The 17,031-nt window shown below is 53.3% G+C and overlaps 1 protein-coding gene across 4 annotated transcripts in view; it reads left to right on the top strand.

Moving 5' to 3' along the window:
* The first annotated feature begins 1,081 nt into the window (after positions 1 to 1,081).
* The window catches only part of ZMYM3 (zinc finger MYM-type containing 3), a 33,314-nt gene continuing 17,364 nt past the window's right edge, over positions 1,082 to 17,031 (top strand). The window contains exons 1-8 of one of the 4 annotated variants that reach the window (XM_082323646.1): positions 1,082 to 1,162; positions 11,250 to 12,146; positions 12,858 to 12,901; positions 13,298 to 13,370; positions 14,184 to 14,475; positions 14,910 to 15,087; positions 15,524 to 15,736; positions 16,330 to 16,480. In XM_082323646.1, coding sequence (XP_082179772.1) covers positions 11,264 to 12,146; positions 12,858 to 12,901; positions 13,298 to 13,370; positions 14,184 to 14,475; positions 14,910 to 15,087; positions 15,524 to 15,736; positions 16,330 to 16,480 — 1,834 coding nt within the window. In that variant the 5' untranslated portion in view covers positions 1,082 to 1,162; positions 11,250 to 11,263. Of the gene's footprint in view, positions 1,163 to 1,499; positions 1,818 to 2,308; positions 3,035 to 11,249; positions 12,147 to 12,857; positions 12,902 to 13,297; positions 13,371 to 14,183; positions 14,476 to 14,909; positions 15,088 to 15,523; positions 15,737 to 16,329; positions 16,481 to 17,031 lie in introns of those variants that run through there. The other 3 variants (XM_082323647.1, XM_082323648.1, XM_082323649.1) reach the window with 3 other exon arrangements.

Raw genomic sequence — 17,031 nt, 5'->3', positions numbered from 1 at the left:
GGCCCAGTGGCGGGAGCGGCGCGAGGGGCGGCCGCTCCGCCCGCCTGCGGGTACTGGAGCCCCGGCGGACGCTCCGGTCTTCTCAAGGCGCCGCGGCGAGCGCCAGCCCCGCGCCCGCTGCTTTCCCCGTCCGGCCGCGGGCGCCCCCTCACCGCCCCCCGTTCCCGCCATCCCGCTCCCGCCATCCCGCTCCCTCGGGGCGGTGCTGCCCCGCCGCGGGAGCGCAGCCGGCTCGGCGGGAGGAACCGGCCCGCGGGAGCGGGGAGGGTCCTGCCGTGCCCTGCCCGCGGCGGCTGCTCAGCGCCGGGAGCGGTCCCGGGCGCCGCGGGAGCGCGGTCGTTAACTGCCTGGGGCCGGCTCGGTCCCCCGCCTCTCAGTAAAGCCGCCCGTCTCCCTCCGTGTCGCGTCGCACGTAACGGCGAGCGGCGCCGGGCGCGGGAGCCCCGCGGCGGCCTCTCAGCCCTCCCGAAGCGGGGAGCGGCCGGCGGTGCGGCCGGTTCCCCGCGACTCCGCCGTCCCCTCCTGACGGCCGTAACCCTGCCTTCCCCTCCCGGAGCGCGGGGGTCGCCCCGGCGCCTCCTCGCCGGGGCCCAGCCCCGCACTCCCGCGGGGAGACAAAAAAGGGGGCGGGGAGGGGGCCGGTTCCGGGGGGACGAAGGAAGGGTGGAGGAGCCCCGCGGGGCAGCGGGGCGCCGAGGGTGGAACGGTGCCCTCGGGGACGGAGGGGGCCCGGGCGCCGCCGGGAGCGGAGCCGCGGGGGTGGGGCAGGCCCGGCTGCGGGGAGTCGCGCGGGGGGCACGGCGGGGCTCGCGAGTGGGGGCGGGGTGCCCGCCGGAGGGGGCGTCGCGGGTGGGGGAGGGGAGCCCGGGTGGGGGCTGTCACGGTGGGGGAGGGGAGCCCGAGAGGGGTGCGGGGTGCCGCGGGGGGGGGCACGGAGGGGGGCGGGGCCCGGTTGGGGAGGGGAGCGGGGGGGGGGGGGAGGCGCGCGCGGCGGGCGCCGGCCGGGGCAGCCCCTCCCGGGGGCGGTGCCGTGTCCCGGGCCCCCGCGGAAGCCCCGCCCGGCCGCGCTGTCACTCACCGCCCCGGGGAGACGCTCCAGCTCCAGGGAGGCGGTGGCGGTGGCGGCGCCTGGACCCGGCCGGGCGGCTCCCCCCGCGCGCAGGTAGCGGCTGTGGCGGCGCGGCCGGGCCGGGCCCCCCGGGGCGGCAGCGGGGCCCGGGCCGCGCGAGGCGGCAGCGAGAGGGTTAAGGGCGGGGGGGGAGGGAGCGGGGTGGGAAGCCCGCTCCGCGCGATCCGCTCCGCACTTTGCGGGTGGCCGCGCGGGCACCGGCGGGGACCGGGGCGCCCCGTTCCGGCCCGCGCCCCCCCGCAAAGCCCGCCCCCCGCCCCGCGCCGTGCCCCGCTGGGCTGCGGCCGCTGCCTGCGCTCGGCTCCGCGCTGCCCGTCCGCGCGGCCCCGCTCCGCCACGCTGATCCGTTCCGGGTTTTCCGGCCGCCCGGCGGAGTCGGGGCTCTTGCGCCGATCCCGGGTTCTCAACTCCGCTCCGCGTTTCCGAGGCCGCCGCCTGCAAGCGAGTCTCGCGAGCCCAGGTCCCGCCGCGGCCAATGGGAACGCGTCCCTCGCTCTGCACAGCCAATGGGGCGCTGCCCCCGCCCCCCCCGGGCCGCAGCGCGCTGAGGGCTCCGAGCGGCGCCTCCATTTAAAGGGGCCGCGACCCGAATCCGGGCTCCGGGCAGAGCGGGCGGCGCAGCGCCGGGGAGCCAGGTACGAGCGGCGCTGGCCGCGGGCGCCTCCCTACGGCTGCACGGGCGACGCAGGTGGGGCGGCGGCGCGGCGCGGTTCGGCCTCGGGGCCGCCGGCCCGTGGGGCGCCGGTGCTTGGCCCCGCGGGTGGGGGCGGGGCAGGCGCGTGCAGCGCGGGCCCCGGGGGAGTGGGGGCCCCCCCCACAGAGTGGGGGGCGGGGCGCGTGCCCGGCGGGAGGGGGCGGGGCCTGCCGCGCCGCGAGGGGGCGGGGCCGGTGCCGCTCCCCCCAGCCCGTGGCGGCCGCTTGGGGGCGCCCTGCGGCGGGGGGCGGCTCCCGGGGGACCTCGCCCCGCTGCGGCGCCGGCCCCGCGTCTGCGGGAGGGGGCGCGGGTCGGGACCGGGGAGGCCCCGCTGAGGCTCTCGCCCCTGCTGGGGGGCGCAGGCCTCGGGGTGCCCCCGCCTCCGCGGGGGAGGCCCCAGCCCGGCACCCATCCCCGCGCAGCCCCCGCTCCGGTGCCGGTTGGCCCCGGGGTGGCCCCTGGTTGCGGCCCCCGCCATCTCGGTGCCCCGGCACGGGCTGGGCCCGGGGGTGCGTGGCTCACGAGACTCGCCTCGGCCCCCGGTGCACCCGCCCCAGCGGGGCCTCTCCTGCTGTGGGGAGCTGCGCTGCGGGGTGGCAGCAAACGGCCCCGGCACCCAGCTGCCCCGAAGCGAAGCCTGCTACTGCGCGGCCGGTGCCCTGCCCCAGCACCCGCCTCGCCTCTCTCGCCTCTCCCTGCCTCTCGGGCAGAGGCTTTGAGCGACACAGCCTTTATGCTGTTGTCACCACACGTCGTAACGAAGTCTGCGGAGCTCGCAGAAAACGCAGCTGCTGCTGGTCTGTGAAGTGTCCCACCGCCCTGCCTGCCTGGGCGGGTGGGGAGGGTCTGGACCGAGGCAGGGCTTGGGAGCGTCCCCGAGGCTTGGAGCGTGTGTGCGGATCCCTGGACGCCGTGCCCTGCTCTCGATTAGGCCCTGTGAGAGAAAGGTGCAACCCCACGGGGCTGCAGCTGCCTTGTGCCGCCGGAGGAGGCAAAGCCCCGATCTGCCGAAGCCTCCAGCAAGGCGTCCTGGGGAGCGTCACTGCCTCCCGTGCGGTCTGCAGAGGTGGAGGCAGGACTGGCCCCGGGCGGGAGGGCGTGCACCAGCGAGGCTGGGAGCTGGCTGTGGTCTGTGCCTGGCATGGGCAAAGGCCCTGGCGGTCGGATCTGCTTGTGTGGGCAGAGGCGGCGCTGGACATGGTCTGTGTAAGGTGATGGTGAGGGATAGGATGCTCAGCTGAGCGCTGGGGAATGGTTCCTGGAGTCTCCTGATGATGATGAGAGTTGCTTCGTTTGTGCTCTTCCCTTCTCCTACTGCCGTGCTTCAGCTATGGCTCTTGCTCTAGGCTGTAACTTCTTTCCCTCTCACTGCTGCTGTATTCCCCAAGAAAACTTTTAATCTGCATTTTCTTGCCTAACTGTGCCTATCCTGGGATCAAAGCTGTTAGTAAGAGTCGCTCTGTCATTATTGCCAGCCCAGCTTTACTAAAGGAATAGCTGCAACCTACAGAGCTGCTGCCTGTAATGGCCAGCCTGCAGCTTACAGCCTCAGCATGCATATTTGCACAATCTCTGTTTCTCTCTGCACCTGCTTACATCTCTCTTACTACAAGTGCTCTTGCTTTGGAGGATACTTTGGAGGATGACAATAAGTCACACCAGATTCCTCCACAGCTCTGACAGCCAGAGCAAGGGGCAGAGGCTGAGCCCATGGCCTTACTTGGGGAGCAAAGCCCCTTGTGTTCTTTCTGTTTTATGGTCAGTGATGCTGGGATGCGTGACCCTGATGGACACAGATGTGCTAGCAGAGGCCTCTAGTGCAGAAGGGTTATGGTGAAAGCAATCCAAGGGAAGTATGGAATAGGCTACAGCTGTGACAATGAATTCATTAGCTTAGTGAAGACTGTGCTAGCAGGATTTCACTGGAATTGTCTTTTAATCTCAGTAGAGCATTTTAAGCATTAACTTCTTCCTCTGCTGGCAGCACAGGTCAGGAAAGGGCAGTGCTTAAGACCATCTTCACCAGTCCTGCTGGCCATGGGCTCTGGTGGTGTCTTCTGGCCGCTTCCCGTAAGCCTGCTCTGCTGGCTCAGCCCTCGGCAGTGTAAAGAGAAAGGAGTCAGTCACTAGGCTGGGTGAGACGTTGGTCTGTTCAGCACTGTGTTACCCGGGGCCAGTTTGTACAGCTGCACATGAGGTGAAGCGTCCCAGTGCTGAGATGCCTTTTTGGGGACTTGGCAGCAGGCACCTTGCAGAGCCATCTGGGACTGTCAGCGAGGCCAAAGAGGCAGCTCACCTTGAGCTTCTGGTATTTTGGCTCTGTAAGGCCACTTTTGCCCTCATAGGCACATCCTCCTTGAGGCTCTGCCCTCTTGTCCTCTCTCTCTTCCCTGTTTAGTGAGGTTTATTCAAAGAACCACAGACAGATTTAGGTTGGAAGGGAGCTCTGGAGGTCTCTAGTCCAACTGACCTCCTGCTCACAGCAGAGCTGACTTGAGACTGTGTTGTTCAGGGCTTTGTCCAGTTAAGTTTTGAGGACCTCTAGGGCCGGGGAGTCCATGGCCCATTCCCAGGCTGTGGCACTCTCCTCTGGAGAGTCCCCTGCTGTGCCTGCAGCTTTCCTCTCCAGCTGGCAGTGGCTGCTTGTGGGAGGTGTCCAGGACTTTGTGTTAGGTGGTCTGACACCCTCCTGCAGCATTTGTTCAACAGGTAGAGACCTGGGGGCCATCTTTTTTTGACCACTTCCAGGTCTACTGTCTATTTCTTGTCCTTTAATCAGGGTCTTAATATCATTAGGGCAGTTTCAACACACGCTGCTCGACCATGCCATGCACCTCCATGCTTTTTTGTTGTGCTTCAGATAGTACTCCCAAAGCTTTTTTCTCCCACCCACCCTTTTCCCCTGTGTATAATGCTATTTTGGCAGATGTCATGTGGCGAGTGGTGAGCCTTGGAAGAAATGTTGCTTATTCATGCTATAGACACAAAGCTGTACAAGCAGCAGGAGAGTTTTCTCTGTGACTTGATCTCCAAGTTGAGCTGGTTCTGGAAGCTGAATTGCTCTCCAGACACCAGGCATGCTGCTAAGACCTCTGTCTTAACTCATGTAAACAAAGCAAGCGGTGTTAGAGCATACCTAGAGTTGTTGCTCCTTTCTCTGTTGCAAAGCCTTGACACTTTGTGCTTGGGGGGCATCCTGGTCTTACGAAAAGATGTGAGAGTATCCAAGCAGTTTCAAACTGCTGCCAGGATGGTGTTCCGGATGGATGAGCATGCTCCTGTTGGTTGTTTTAGAGTTTGCTACTAGTACAGAGGTGTTGGCAGCAAATAATGCTGAGATCTGAGGAAAGTTGTCAAGTACCTTTGAAGTGTTGCAGGGAGTCTCCTGGTAAACCTAATTCCAGACAATTCTGTAAGAAGGTTTCTGAAATTTGTCCTTCCTCTTGCACTTTCTTGAAGCTGAGATGAAGTTTCTGGAATGCAAGCTCAAAATCTAGTTTGGTTATTCCTGCCTTTGAGGAATTAACAGGAAACTCATGGTGCTGTTTTGCAGCACCGTCTGCTCTGTGTTGGAGGTTCAGGCTCTCTTGATCCTGGGTGACTGCTATGCTAAGTTTGAGGTCTGCACCCTAAGCCAGTGCTCCTGCTGTAGAAAAATCTAGCAGTGGTCTTGGTACCTGCTGGTTTTGGGATCTTGGTTAGAAAACCATTGCTGGAGTCTTGAGGCTGCTGGTGGTGTTCTAGGAAGGACCTTCTTTTCCCTATCTACCAGTTCCTGTTGTGTAGACAGTTCCAGTCACACATGAAGACTGGACTGAAGGGGACATGGTGATAGCTACTGCTGTTTGCACTCTAACTGAGAGAACCAATAATACGTTTGGAGATGAGAAAACTGTTCACCGAGCCCTGCCTGCAAAGCACAAGCTGAAGAACTTGACCAGTGACATCTGCGGTAGCTGTAGCTGACTTGGAGAGAGTCACTGAATGCTGTTGTAAAACCTCCAAGTCACAGAGGGTTTACATAACCCTGGGTCAGTTGTTTAAGTAATCCATAGTGTTAATCTGGAAACAGCTGTTTCTGAGTTTGGCCAACTTTTGACTTCCAGCTTTTTGAGTCCTCGTGCATTTGTCTGTATCTCTGAAGAGTCCTCTGCTGTAGATCTTACCTTGTGGTTTTTTTGGGATGGGTCATGTCTCCCCATTTCTTTTCAATGAACAAAACAGGTTTATCACTGGCGGGTGTTTTCTGAACCATGGTTGATTCTTAAAGCAGTGGGGTTCTTGAGTTACTATGTCAGATATTTATTTTTATTTGAAACATCTCAGCTCTTCCAGTATCTGTCATCAAGTGTAGACACTAGCCAAGAATGAGACAATAATGGTCTAACGTGGTACTGTGTGCAAGCAGCGCTGTACTGAATGTCACCGATGGGCTTTGTGCTCTTTGAAGACTGAGTTTGGGCTGCCAGGTGGGACTCAGAGAGCTGCCTCTCCAAGAACACTAGTGAATAACGAAATCCATTCTGCTCCATTCTGGAGAATTTTGACTGGACTGAAACCTGGTCCTTAGCAGTGTGCTTAGTTTACTGGTGATTCTTCATAAATTAATTTGCTTTAAAATGAGTTAACCAATCTGTAATAAATGTTTGCAGTGCTTGAATCTGGAAAGCTATCAGCTGCCCAGATAAACTCAGATAAGTCACAGCAATGAAGTTAGCTTTTGCTGTATTTGTCACCCGAGGTATAATATTGTTAATGAAGATCTGTTGACTGAAACCATGCTGGTAGGACATTATCTTATTAATGTTTTATTGACAGAACTGTGTATTGACCACTGTTGTTTTTGTTGAGAAATACTAGGTTGGGTGTTACTGTTTATTCTAAAATTTGGCATAAAAAATAGGACCTTCCTCCAGAGCTCTGCTCAGGTCTTACAGAACTCATAGGTAGGAATTAGCTGGAATGTTGATTTAAGTGCCTTAATTTTTGTAGTTATTAGTTACTGCTTTTCATATTTCAAATTATCTCTAATAGCGAAAAAGATAAATCCGTCAGCCTTCAAAAGTCTTGAAAATCTGAATCCATATCCATGTACAAAAGTCTAGGACAGGTACCCAAGCAGTTGCTGTTCCTTTGCTAGAGGAAAGCAGTAACTGCATGGCCGTGCTCTTTCATGGGCAGTGCAGTAGAGACTTCTGAGGTATTCACTTCATCATGAGGGAGTAGCAACAGTATTTTTTTCTTAGTGTCTGATTTTAATTAAATATTTGATGATAGTGCCTCATTTTTGTAGGTAGGCCACATATTCCCCTGCTAATAGTTATCTGAGGACATTAAGATGTGGCAGATCTGTGCAGTTACAGCACCACTGATGTCTTTAATAAGCTAGATGAAGTCCCAGGTAGTCACCTGGTGTACTTGAGTGTCCTGGCAGAGGTGTCTCACTCTGAGCTTCCAGGCCTGAGAGGAGATCCAGGTGCCCCCTCTTTGGCAGAAAGGGAAGATCAGGTCTGGTAGTCACACATGTTGGATTTGGCAGTCAGCGTTGCGTTCTGTGCCATTCCTGTGCACTCGGGGAGGACCCTCAGCTGTCCCATCACTTCTTTGGAAACTGTTGCATGCTACCTGAGAAGCACTCTGCTTCAGACTCTTGGGCAGGGGACTTCGCTCCCTGAAATTGATCTTCCCAGGAATATCTGTTACTGAATACTCCGGAGAAGATGGTGCTGAGTTCTAAGTAAGGAGTTTCCAAATATCCAATAAAGCAGTTGTATCCGCTGTAACATGCAGCATTTCAGCACACTGCCTCCTCTTTGTCTGAGTCGTGTTCCAGCATACTCTCCTCGCTGCCAGGTATGTGGCTGGAAGAGATGAAGATTTCCAGCAGATCAGTGACCAGAGCCCAGTGACTGAGCTGTGCATTAGATGGTCCTGAAATAAAAAAGATGATGACTTGTGGTGGATCATTTCAGCATCTGCCAGAAACAATAAGCTATTTTTCTTCTGTTGGAGAAAGTGAGAAGAGACTTTACCAGAGGTAAAGTGCACATTCAGTTGGCAGCTTAACTCACTGTGAAGCTCAGCAGAAAGCCCAGATGAATCTGAATGCCTGGGGCAAACAGAAGTAGCGTTTCTTACCCTGCTGCAGCTGGGCAGCTCTAATTTCCTCAGGTTGAGTTTGACTTCAGAGCAACCCACGGAGCTGGAAAGCATCATTCTCTCCTATTCTGAGGGCTGCCCTCTTCATCCTCATCAGCTGGTGGTTGAAAGCCACTGTAAAGACTTCCTTGTCAGGGAAAGAGAATTGCAGTGATGGGCAGGGACATTCCTTGCTTTTCCACTCAGACTGCTTGTCAGCATCGCTTCCTTGGGTCCAGCCTCAACTTTAACTCCATCAGCTTTTCCAGATTCTTATAAATACATCAAAAGTCAGCACTCATCTGCTCTGTATTGCCTTGTCACGGAGCTCTGCTGCAGCAGGTTTAAAATAAACAAAAGGAAAATACTTTTAAAAACTAAATGTTAGGCTGCAGAATGTATTGCCACTGGAATTTTGGGAGGCCCAAAGTATAAATTGGTTCAAATGGGAATTAGGCAGATTCGTAGAGGATTTGCCCAGTACAGACTCTTAAGAGTGACAGTCTCAGTGCAACTCAAGCCAGGCAGTTCTTCAGCAGCTGATTGCTGCTTGATTGGAGGACGTGCTAAAGAAGAATGTCCTGTTAGTTATGTTTCTTATACTCTCTCCCCAGGTATCCATTCTGGGTGTGAATAGGAACAGGATATTTGAATGCATGGTCCTTTCGTTTGACTGACTGCAGCACTCCTTAGCTTTGCACATGCTAGGAAGTTGTTTTAGGTCATTCGCCAGAACGTGAGCTCTTCTGCCAGGGGTTTCAGGCAGAGCTGATGAAAGCGGACAGAACCTTGAACATACAGGTCAAGCGCTGTGCTTCCAACCAGAACGTGCAAGTGAGCGGTCTTACTGTGGACTCTCGGGTCTGCAGAAAGGTCTGCGTATCTATCCCAACCACATACCTATAGTTTGGGGTTGACTTAATCTGCAGAATACTTGTTCTCTTTAAGACTGTTTTGTTGGTCAGTATTGTCGCCATTAAGTTTGTCAGAGTCTTGTCTTGCATTGTAATGCTCTTGCGCCCAAACCTTGAAAGCAGTGTTAAGGTATACGCTATTGAAACCAGATGCTTTTGGTCTATTTGTAGAGCACATGTGTAGCATGGCAAGTTCATAGATTAATTGTTGCTTGCATTATCCTCTGGGAGGGAATGCCCAAATGGATTTCTTATGCTCCAAAATTGTTCCCAGGGTCTATTTCTACCAAGCAAAGACTAGGCCAGCTGAAAGTGGCAAATACTGTAGGCGTATCACCTCTGTGGTTCATTGCAGGCTCGTGCAAAGGGTCTGAAGGTGAATTTGAGGAGTATGTTAGTCCTGTTAAGTATACCTATAAATAAACTTCCCTTATTCATCTGGGTGGCTTGACCTTTCTGCTGCTTATTGTTGTGAGGTCTGCTGTCTGTCTGGAAATCTGAGTGGGGGACATCTTTGAGAAGGAGGCATTGTTTGTATTCCGAGCAGCAGAAAAAATGTGTTTATCATCTTGAGAGGCTTCTCACCTGCTTCAAATCCTTAGGACCTTTCTTTCAGATGTCTTTATTTCTATTTCACTTTGTTCTTTTTTCTGTCAGCCATCCTCAAACATGTATTAGATCCTGTATTGCTCTGGAATTGGCTCATTCTAGAAGCTTTGTCTCCTCTGTAACTAAAGAAAGCGAACAGAACCACCAAAGTCTTTAGTGGCAAAACTTGCTGAGCATCTCTGAAGGTTACATCTTCTGTAGTTTCTGCTTGTGATTGTGGGAACAGTGCTTATCTGCCACTATGAAACAGAAAATGTCACTGTGTTTTTAGATAAAATAAGGAAGCAATGACTTTGAACTCCAGCTGTAGGGTATGATTCCCTAAACTCCTGCTTAAATTAGTTTCAGAAGTTGGGTACATTCTCTGTCCAAATATGTCCTGTTTAGTTCTGAGTAAACCATTTGTGAGTGAGACTTGGTTATCCTTTCAGAGGGAAGGATATAAAGAAAGAATTAATTAGCCATCACCAGTGCAATTATTTCGAGTGTCCTCCTTCATTGATGTAGATGACTTATGCCCATAGTAAGCCCCAATAGGTAGGAATACTGAATCTTCTGCTTCAGGGCTTAAAACAGTGCCAAATTTAGAATTAGAATTACTCTAATGGGAGGGGGAAAGGTTGGTGCCACATCTTTTGATTCTAGTGCCTTCCTTGTAGTGTCTACTTACAGCCTGTTCTGGGGATGTGATGCTACTTCAAATCTTACTCTGCCTCACCACTTGTAGACTCCACCTCCTTCTCCCTTTCCCTCTTCAGGTTTGTCAACCATTATCTCTTTGTGGGAGTATAATTCATTTTTAGCCAGTAATGATATAAATGCTTACTTGCCTCATCTCAAAGTCTTGCCCTTTCTGTCTTATGATAATCATGTCGACCATGAGGAGCTGGGCTGTAACTTTGTCCCCTGATGTTAGCAGTCAGTATCGCATCTTCCTGTGCGAGCGCGCTGTCTGTGCAAAGTCACATCGGTCTTTTTTCCTGACTCCGCATTGCATGCTCATGTCTACTTTGCTACTTGTTCTTCCTCTTATGACTGCTTTTAACATCATTGGCTTTACCACCTTTCTTCTTGCCACTTTCCAGAATTCCTCCTTGTTCTAACTTAAACTTTTCCAATTGTTCTGTGTCTGAATATGAGCCCACATAGTTTTGGGGCTATGCTGTAGCTGTAGTTTTACTATAACATGGTTTATATCTGTCCTCTGACAAAATTCATGCATCTCGTCATACTGTATCTTGTTCAAGACACAAGCTACAGAGCTGTAAAGGAGTTCTTTCTGCCTCTGGGTTTAAGAGAAAATATATTTAAAAAATAAAAGATATGTTAGTTCCATGAGAACAGGTCAGGAGAAAGGACAGACCAGATTATTTGGGTCTGATGAGACAGAGAAGACAGGGAAGGGGGTATTACATAGCACAGAACAGCTGTGTGAAGCCTCCTGAATTGGTACTCAAGTTGTTTCTGATACCTCACTGTGTTATTTAGCATCAGCACATCTGCCATGCTGTGGTGAGGTGTGTGGAGGCTGTAGAGTTCCCAAAGGTCGTCTATACTGAACCGCTGCATCCCGCTGCTGCTGTTTGGCTTTGGAGTTTTGTAACCTCACAAGTAGGTGCCATTGACCTGCTGGTATCCTGGTTATGGCTAGCAGTATTACTGGGCCTTGTTTTACTCCAGACTTGTTTTACTTCAGAAGAGTGGACGATTAATGCGCTGTGTCAGACTACTTTTCATTTAACTTGCAAGTCTCTCTCATTTCCAGTTGCCATCTTCTAAATGGATTCCAGTGAATTTTCGGGATCTTTGGACCCCCTGTCCTTGCCTGACAAACCGCTCATTGGTGATCTCCCTGCTGACATGGAGTTTGGGGAAGATCTCCTGGGGTCCCAAACAGCTTCTACCCAGGAAGTTTCAGTTCTTCAGCCCCCTGACTGGGATCAATCCAAGCAGATGACTGCAGATGGGGACTTGGACCTTCTAGTGAAAGCAGACAGCCTGTCTGAAATAAACAAATCAAATGACCTCGTTCTAGATAAACCTAGTGTCTTGGATATGCTGGAGAAACCTGATGTCTTAGATGACTTGGATAAAACTGCTGACTTGATGGAGCTAGATAAATCGGAGGGTCTGGATGGGCTATATAAGGCACATCCTTCCCAGGACGTGGAGGATGGACCGGCAGACTCCTCTGCCCTCTCTAGAGAAGCCCTTGTTCCAGAATCATGGAAAGAAGGGGAAGATGCACCAAAAAATTATTCTGGGGACCTAAAGGAAGATGGTACTGCTGCTATGTCTGCACTGTCTGATGACAACACCCCTGAATCGCCCCGGCAGCCCATTCCTGACTCCGGGGACATCAGCAGTGCCCCAGCCACAGAAGAAATCACAGCACAATCCTCAAGTCCACCAATGGCCCCCCCACAGCTCAATCTTAGACAGACAAGGAAGCCGAGGTTGAAGGCACCAAGGAAAAGCTCACCCATGCAGAGGGAAGGGGTGGCTGGGGAAGCAGACGTGGAACTGAGCCCGGACAACAGTGCTGCAGCCTTGCCCCCTGAGCCTACAGAGGAAAACCAGGCAGAGGAAGGGGATGATAGTGGGAACAACTCGCTTAAAGAAAGTAGTGTACTGAAAGCACAGGAAGCCTCACCACCAGCAGGTAGGTTGTTATCTCTGCAGAACTTGGCTTCCTTTTGCTCAGGAGGTTATTCTGCTGCACATTGCTGAAGCTGGAGTCTGTTCTGCGCTCCAGCTTTTCCCATTGTCCCCTGCTATGGAAATTGTCAATGGTACTGATGGGCTAGATTTGGGGAAAGCGTCTTGCCTACAGGGAATAATGCTCTGGAAGCTGCTCCCTTGGTGCACATAAGCTCTTGCTCTGGCTTTCATAGCTTTAACTTTGATTTTCAATGCTTATGTCAGCTAGGAGCTTCCCTGATAAAGCTGCAGCTGTGCATCAGCTTAGCTCACACTCTTCAGCATTAGAGTCTTTGCTGGAACTGAGGATCACTATGAGAAGGTGTTTCCAATAGGCAAAGTCCCTCTGCCCAGGCTGGCCATCCTCAGGACATGCTCAGTCTCAGTCAAAAGCAGTTGGAGGCAACTGCCCAGCATGCCTCCCTCATGCAGGGAGGTCTCCTCCTTACAGGAGTCCTCCCAAGCTGCATGTTTGGATCTCTAACTACAGGTGGTGGGTTTAGGAGCTTTCCTGTGTCTGATCACCACCAGAACTGTGCTTGTTAGCCAGGACTATCTGAGGCTTCATGTGCAGACTGACCCAACAGGTGGCTGCATTTGAAGAACAGCTGTCCTCTTCTGTTGAAGAAAAGCAAGATGTTAGATGCAAGCTTCTTCTGTGCTTCTGTTCCAGGAGAAGGCCTGTCTGGGAAGGGAAGTGAGCTGCCAACTGAGAAGGTGAGGACAAGGCAGTCAAGTACGTATGCTACGGGAGCATAGAGGGTGGCTGGCTGTTGTCAAACTCCGTGAGGGACACTGCCTGTCTTGTCACCCCTCTGGGAAGGAGTTTGCATGTCTCCTGTGATGGAGTGACCCCTGTGCACTGCCACTGTGCTGTCACGTGGCTTCAGTGTGTCCCTGCTACCCCCAGCTGGAATGTCATTCTCATAAACCTCCTTCCCCTTCTCCCCCATTTTGCCAACTCTGGTCAAGTATCCATGGAGGTTTATCCATTTTCAGCCTAGTTATTGGGAAAGCAAATCCCAGAAGTTGGAACTCCACCATGATCTGGGATATTTATCCATGGTTGTCCTAGCAGATGGTTAGCCTAAGTATTTTCTGAATGTCTTCTAGGAGCAGAAAAGAAGTGAACGAGCCAGAAGAACAGAAACTGCCAGGCCTGAAACTGTGAACTCCTCTGAGAGCAGTGAGTAACTAGGGCTGGCCAATGCCTGTTTTCAGCCAGAGAGCAGGGCCCAGGCCTGTTGTGGGCAGGTGTGAGTGCCGTGGGAACTCTGGAGCTTCTGTGCAGACTTTCCTCTTACCCAGGACAGGTCCCTTCACCCTGTGAGTCTTCATCCTGGGGTACTTGCCTTGCTTTCTCAGGGCACTTAGGTTGAAGGGAGGGTTGTAGTATTTTTACCGTGGTGCGTGGACACCGAGCACCAAGTAATAGGATGAGACTCTGGGGTTGTTCCCAGGAAATCCATCTTCCATCTCCTCAGCCAGGAACTTTCTTCCTTTGCCTCTATGGCAGCAGGCTGTCTGAAGGAAGGTTGCATTTTGGGGATTTTCCTGCAGAAGTACGTGAAGTCTCTGTTGTTTGAGACATTGAGTGTCAGCCTGCCATTCCCTAGTATTTGTGTGTTGCTCCTTCATTGCCTGCCTGTGCTGGAGGCTGGTGATCCAGCTTGTTCCCTTTAAGGTCTACCTGTTCTTGGAGGGTTTTCTGCTGTAAATGTTCACAGTTTGGGCTTCTGCTCAACCTTGGCAAACCGTGACTTCCTAGAGAGGAATTGTACTTAAGCCCAGTTTGCTTAATAGACCTCCTGACTCATATCCAATTCCACGAGAATATCTTTTAAGGGTCCCTTTATCATTCCACCCAGACAGGTACAAAGCATGTAGAGGGACTCCAGAAAGGTGACCCCAGAAAGCCCCAGCATGTGTCTCAGGGTAGGGGTTTCTGTTTCAGTTCCTAATGAGGGATTTCTGTGCATCTTTCTCTGCTGCTTTGCAGTTCCAGTCTCTGATGAAGACTCTGATGCAATGGTGGATGATCCCAACGATGAGGATTTTGTTCCTTTTCGTACCCGACGCTCAACTCGCATGTCTTTACGTACTCAGATGGCTCAGCGAGCTGCCCGCTCTACTGTCACCAAGATGACTTGTGCCAACTGCAGGACCCCACTGCAGAAGGGCCAAACTGCCTACCAGCGTAAAGGGCTCCCTCAGCTTTTCTGCTCCAGCTCCTGTCTCACCACCTTCTCAAAAAAACCACCTGGCAAGAAGATATGCACCTTCTGTAAAAAGTGTGTGTTCATTCCCCTTTCCTCAATGCTCCCGCACTTGTGACCCCATTCACCTGCCCCACAACCCTACCTGCCAGTCCCCATCCCTGTGACCCTCATGCTTCCCATTCACCCACGTCATTTCTGCCAGCTGCTGCCCCATATCTTCCTTCACACACCGCATATCCCATGCTCCCTACACCCCCTTCACATTACTGCCTTTCCCTGCCTGTCCCCAGGCTTAATATCCCATATCCCGGCCTCCTCTCAGAAAAACTCATGCATGCTCAGTCTTCAGGCACCATCCCTCTGGGCCAGGACAGAAGCTGCTGTGAGACGGTTCTTGCCACCCTTTTGGGACACCAGAAAGTCCTGTGCATTGCAGTGTGCCATCCTGTCCGTTCATGGCAGGACTGGTGTGTCCCTGCACTAACACATCCCCTCCTGATCCCCAGGGAGATCTGGAACACCAAGGACTCTGTGGTTGCCCAGATAGGTTCAGGTGGCTCTTTCCATGAGTTCTGCACCTCTGTCTGCCTCTCCCTCTACGAGGCCCAGCAGCACAGACCAGCACCTCAGTCCGCAGATGCCTCGGACACCAGCCGCTGCAGCGTCTGCCACAAACCTGGCGAGGTAAACAAATCCCTTGTCCTTCCCATGTCCTGGATGAGGTGCTTGTGACCTGCAGCACTTGGCCCTGCCTGGGACCATCACAGGGCATTTGCCAGGTTCTCCCATGGTGTGAAGCCTCAGCCCCTGAGCTGGCTTGGGCTCGCTCCCAGGTCCTTCCTTGTTACTGTGAACCAGCCCTTACTCCAGCAGAAGAAATAAGGCTTCTGCTTCTCCCTGCCCTGAAGCTCATTGCTTCCCGTCACTCTGCTCTCCCAATTGCTCCGCTGACTTTTGGTGAGGGGGGCCAGCCTGAGTCCACACCAGCTTCCAGTATGGCACTTGCCTGAGTTTTAGCGTAACAGCCTGTTATTCCAGGGGCCGTGGTAGTAGTGGTGCACGTGCATCAGAAGGAGGCACATGGTGGTTTGGGGGAGTGACAGCAATGATGTCTCTGCAGATCCAGCATGAGGTCAGCAATGGGAATGTGGTTCACCACATCTGCAGCGACGCCTGCTTCACCAAGTTCCGGGCCACCAAGGGGCTGAAAACCAACTGCTGTGACAACTGTGGACTTTACATCTACAACAAGGGCTTGCCTCTGGAGTACCTCTTCCACGAAGGCCAGCAAAAACGCTTCTGCAACTCTGCCTGTCTCAACAGTTACAAGAAGGTGTGTGGAGTCAGCTGCCTGGCATGGGGGGTCTCCATGGGCACACAGCTCCTTTGCTTGGTGTGGCACAGGGCACTTTATGCAATAGCAGGTGACTTGAATCCCCTTGGCCTTTTGTTGCTGACAAAACATTTAAGAGATTGCTGTGGAGAAACTCTGAAGCAGGCAAACGGAATTTATTTATTCTGCATGGGGCCCATCTTGGACCCAATTACGGGTCCACATAAGCTGGAATGTGCAGCGACACTGGTATATGCAGTTAGCATGGGCTGGCTTCTTTTGGATGTCCCCCCAAAACTTGGCTGGATATGGTCCTCTGTGGCCTGAGCAGGCTTCACTTAACTGTCTTGACGGGATTGCCAAGCTCTGTATTCCTGCCAGGGTAGCCTTGAAATGAGAAGGTGAGGTGCTGAAGGCAGCTTTTTTTGCTACCACCACCTGAACCTGCAGACTATCAGCCTGGCTCTGGCATCAGGTGTTCCCTGCAGGAGAGCTGCCCTGTGGTGGATACAGCAGTGGGGTGGGATATGAGGGTCGGACCTTGCTGGCTATGATGGTCTCCCTGGCAGCTCTGTTCTGCTCTGTGTTTGCAGAAGAACACTCGGGTCTACCCATGCATGTGGTGCAAGACATTGTGCAAGAACTTCGACATGCTGCCCAACGTGGATCGCAGTGGCAAGATGGGCCTGTTCTGCTCCATTTGCTGCACTACCTCCCACAAAGTGAAGCAGTCAGGCTTGGTTGGTAAGAGCACCTACGTAAAGGGAATCAGTCACCTCTCCACTTTAACTTCTTCCTTGGTACTATTTATTGCTTGTGGATGAGACTGAAAAGAAGGCATGTTGGTTGCCTGGGGAGGAGTCCAGTGAGACAAGTGGAAGGAGATTTGGAGAGGGAGGAACCCTCACAGCATGTAGACGTCTTAATACTGAGGGGTAGTGTACATTGCTGTTCTTGGGAATGCAGGAAGCAGTTGTAGTGCCGTACTGTGCTGGCATTGCCCTTTCCATTACACAGAGTACCAGGGTGTCCAGGAATGGGTATGGTCTGTGGTGCAAGTATTGCTGCCTGTTTTGTCCAAATTCCTGTAGAGCCAGGGTCACTTCCTTGAACCACTCTGCTCTCCATCCTTGTTTAATGTTTCTGTCCTGGCAGAACCTGGTGCTCTTAGTTCCTTGGTGTTCTTGTCCCTTGCTTTTTGATTATAGCTTGACAGACTGAGGATGAGTGAGTAGCTTGCATGCCATCCTCAGAATCCAGTCCCACATCCTGTGCTGCTGCCCTCACCAATTCCT

This window comes from Platalea leucorodia, assembly GCF_965183815.1.
Source record: "Platalea leucorodia genome assembly, chromosome: 10".
Lineage (NCBI taxonomy): Eukaryota > Metazoa > Chordata > Aves > Pelecaniformes > Threskiornithidae > Platalea > Platalea leucorodia.
Note: the sequence above shows the minus strand (reverse complement) of the source record. Positions and strands in the feature narration are given on the sequence as shown.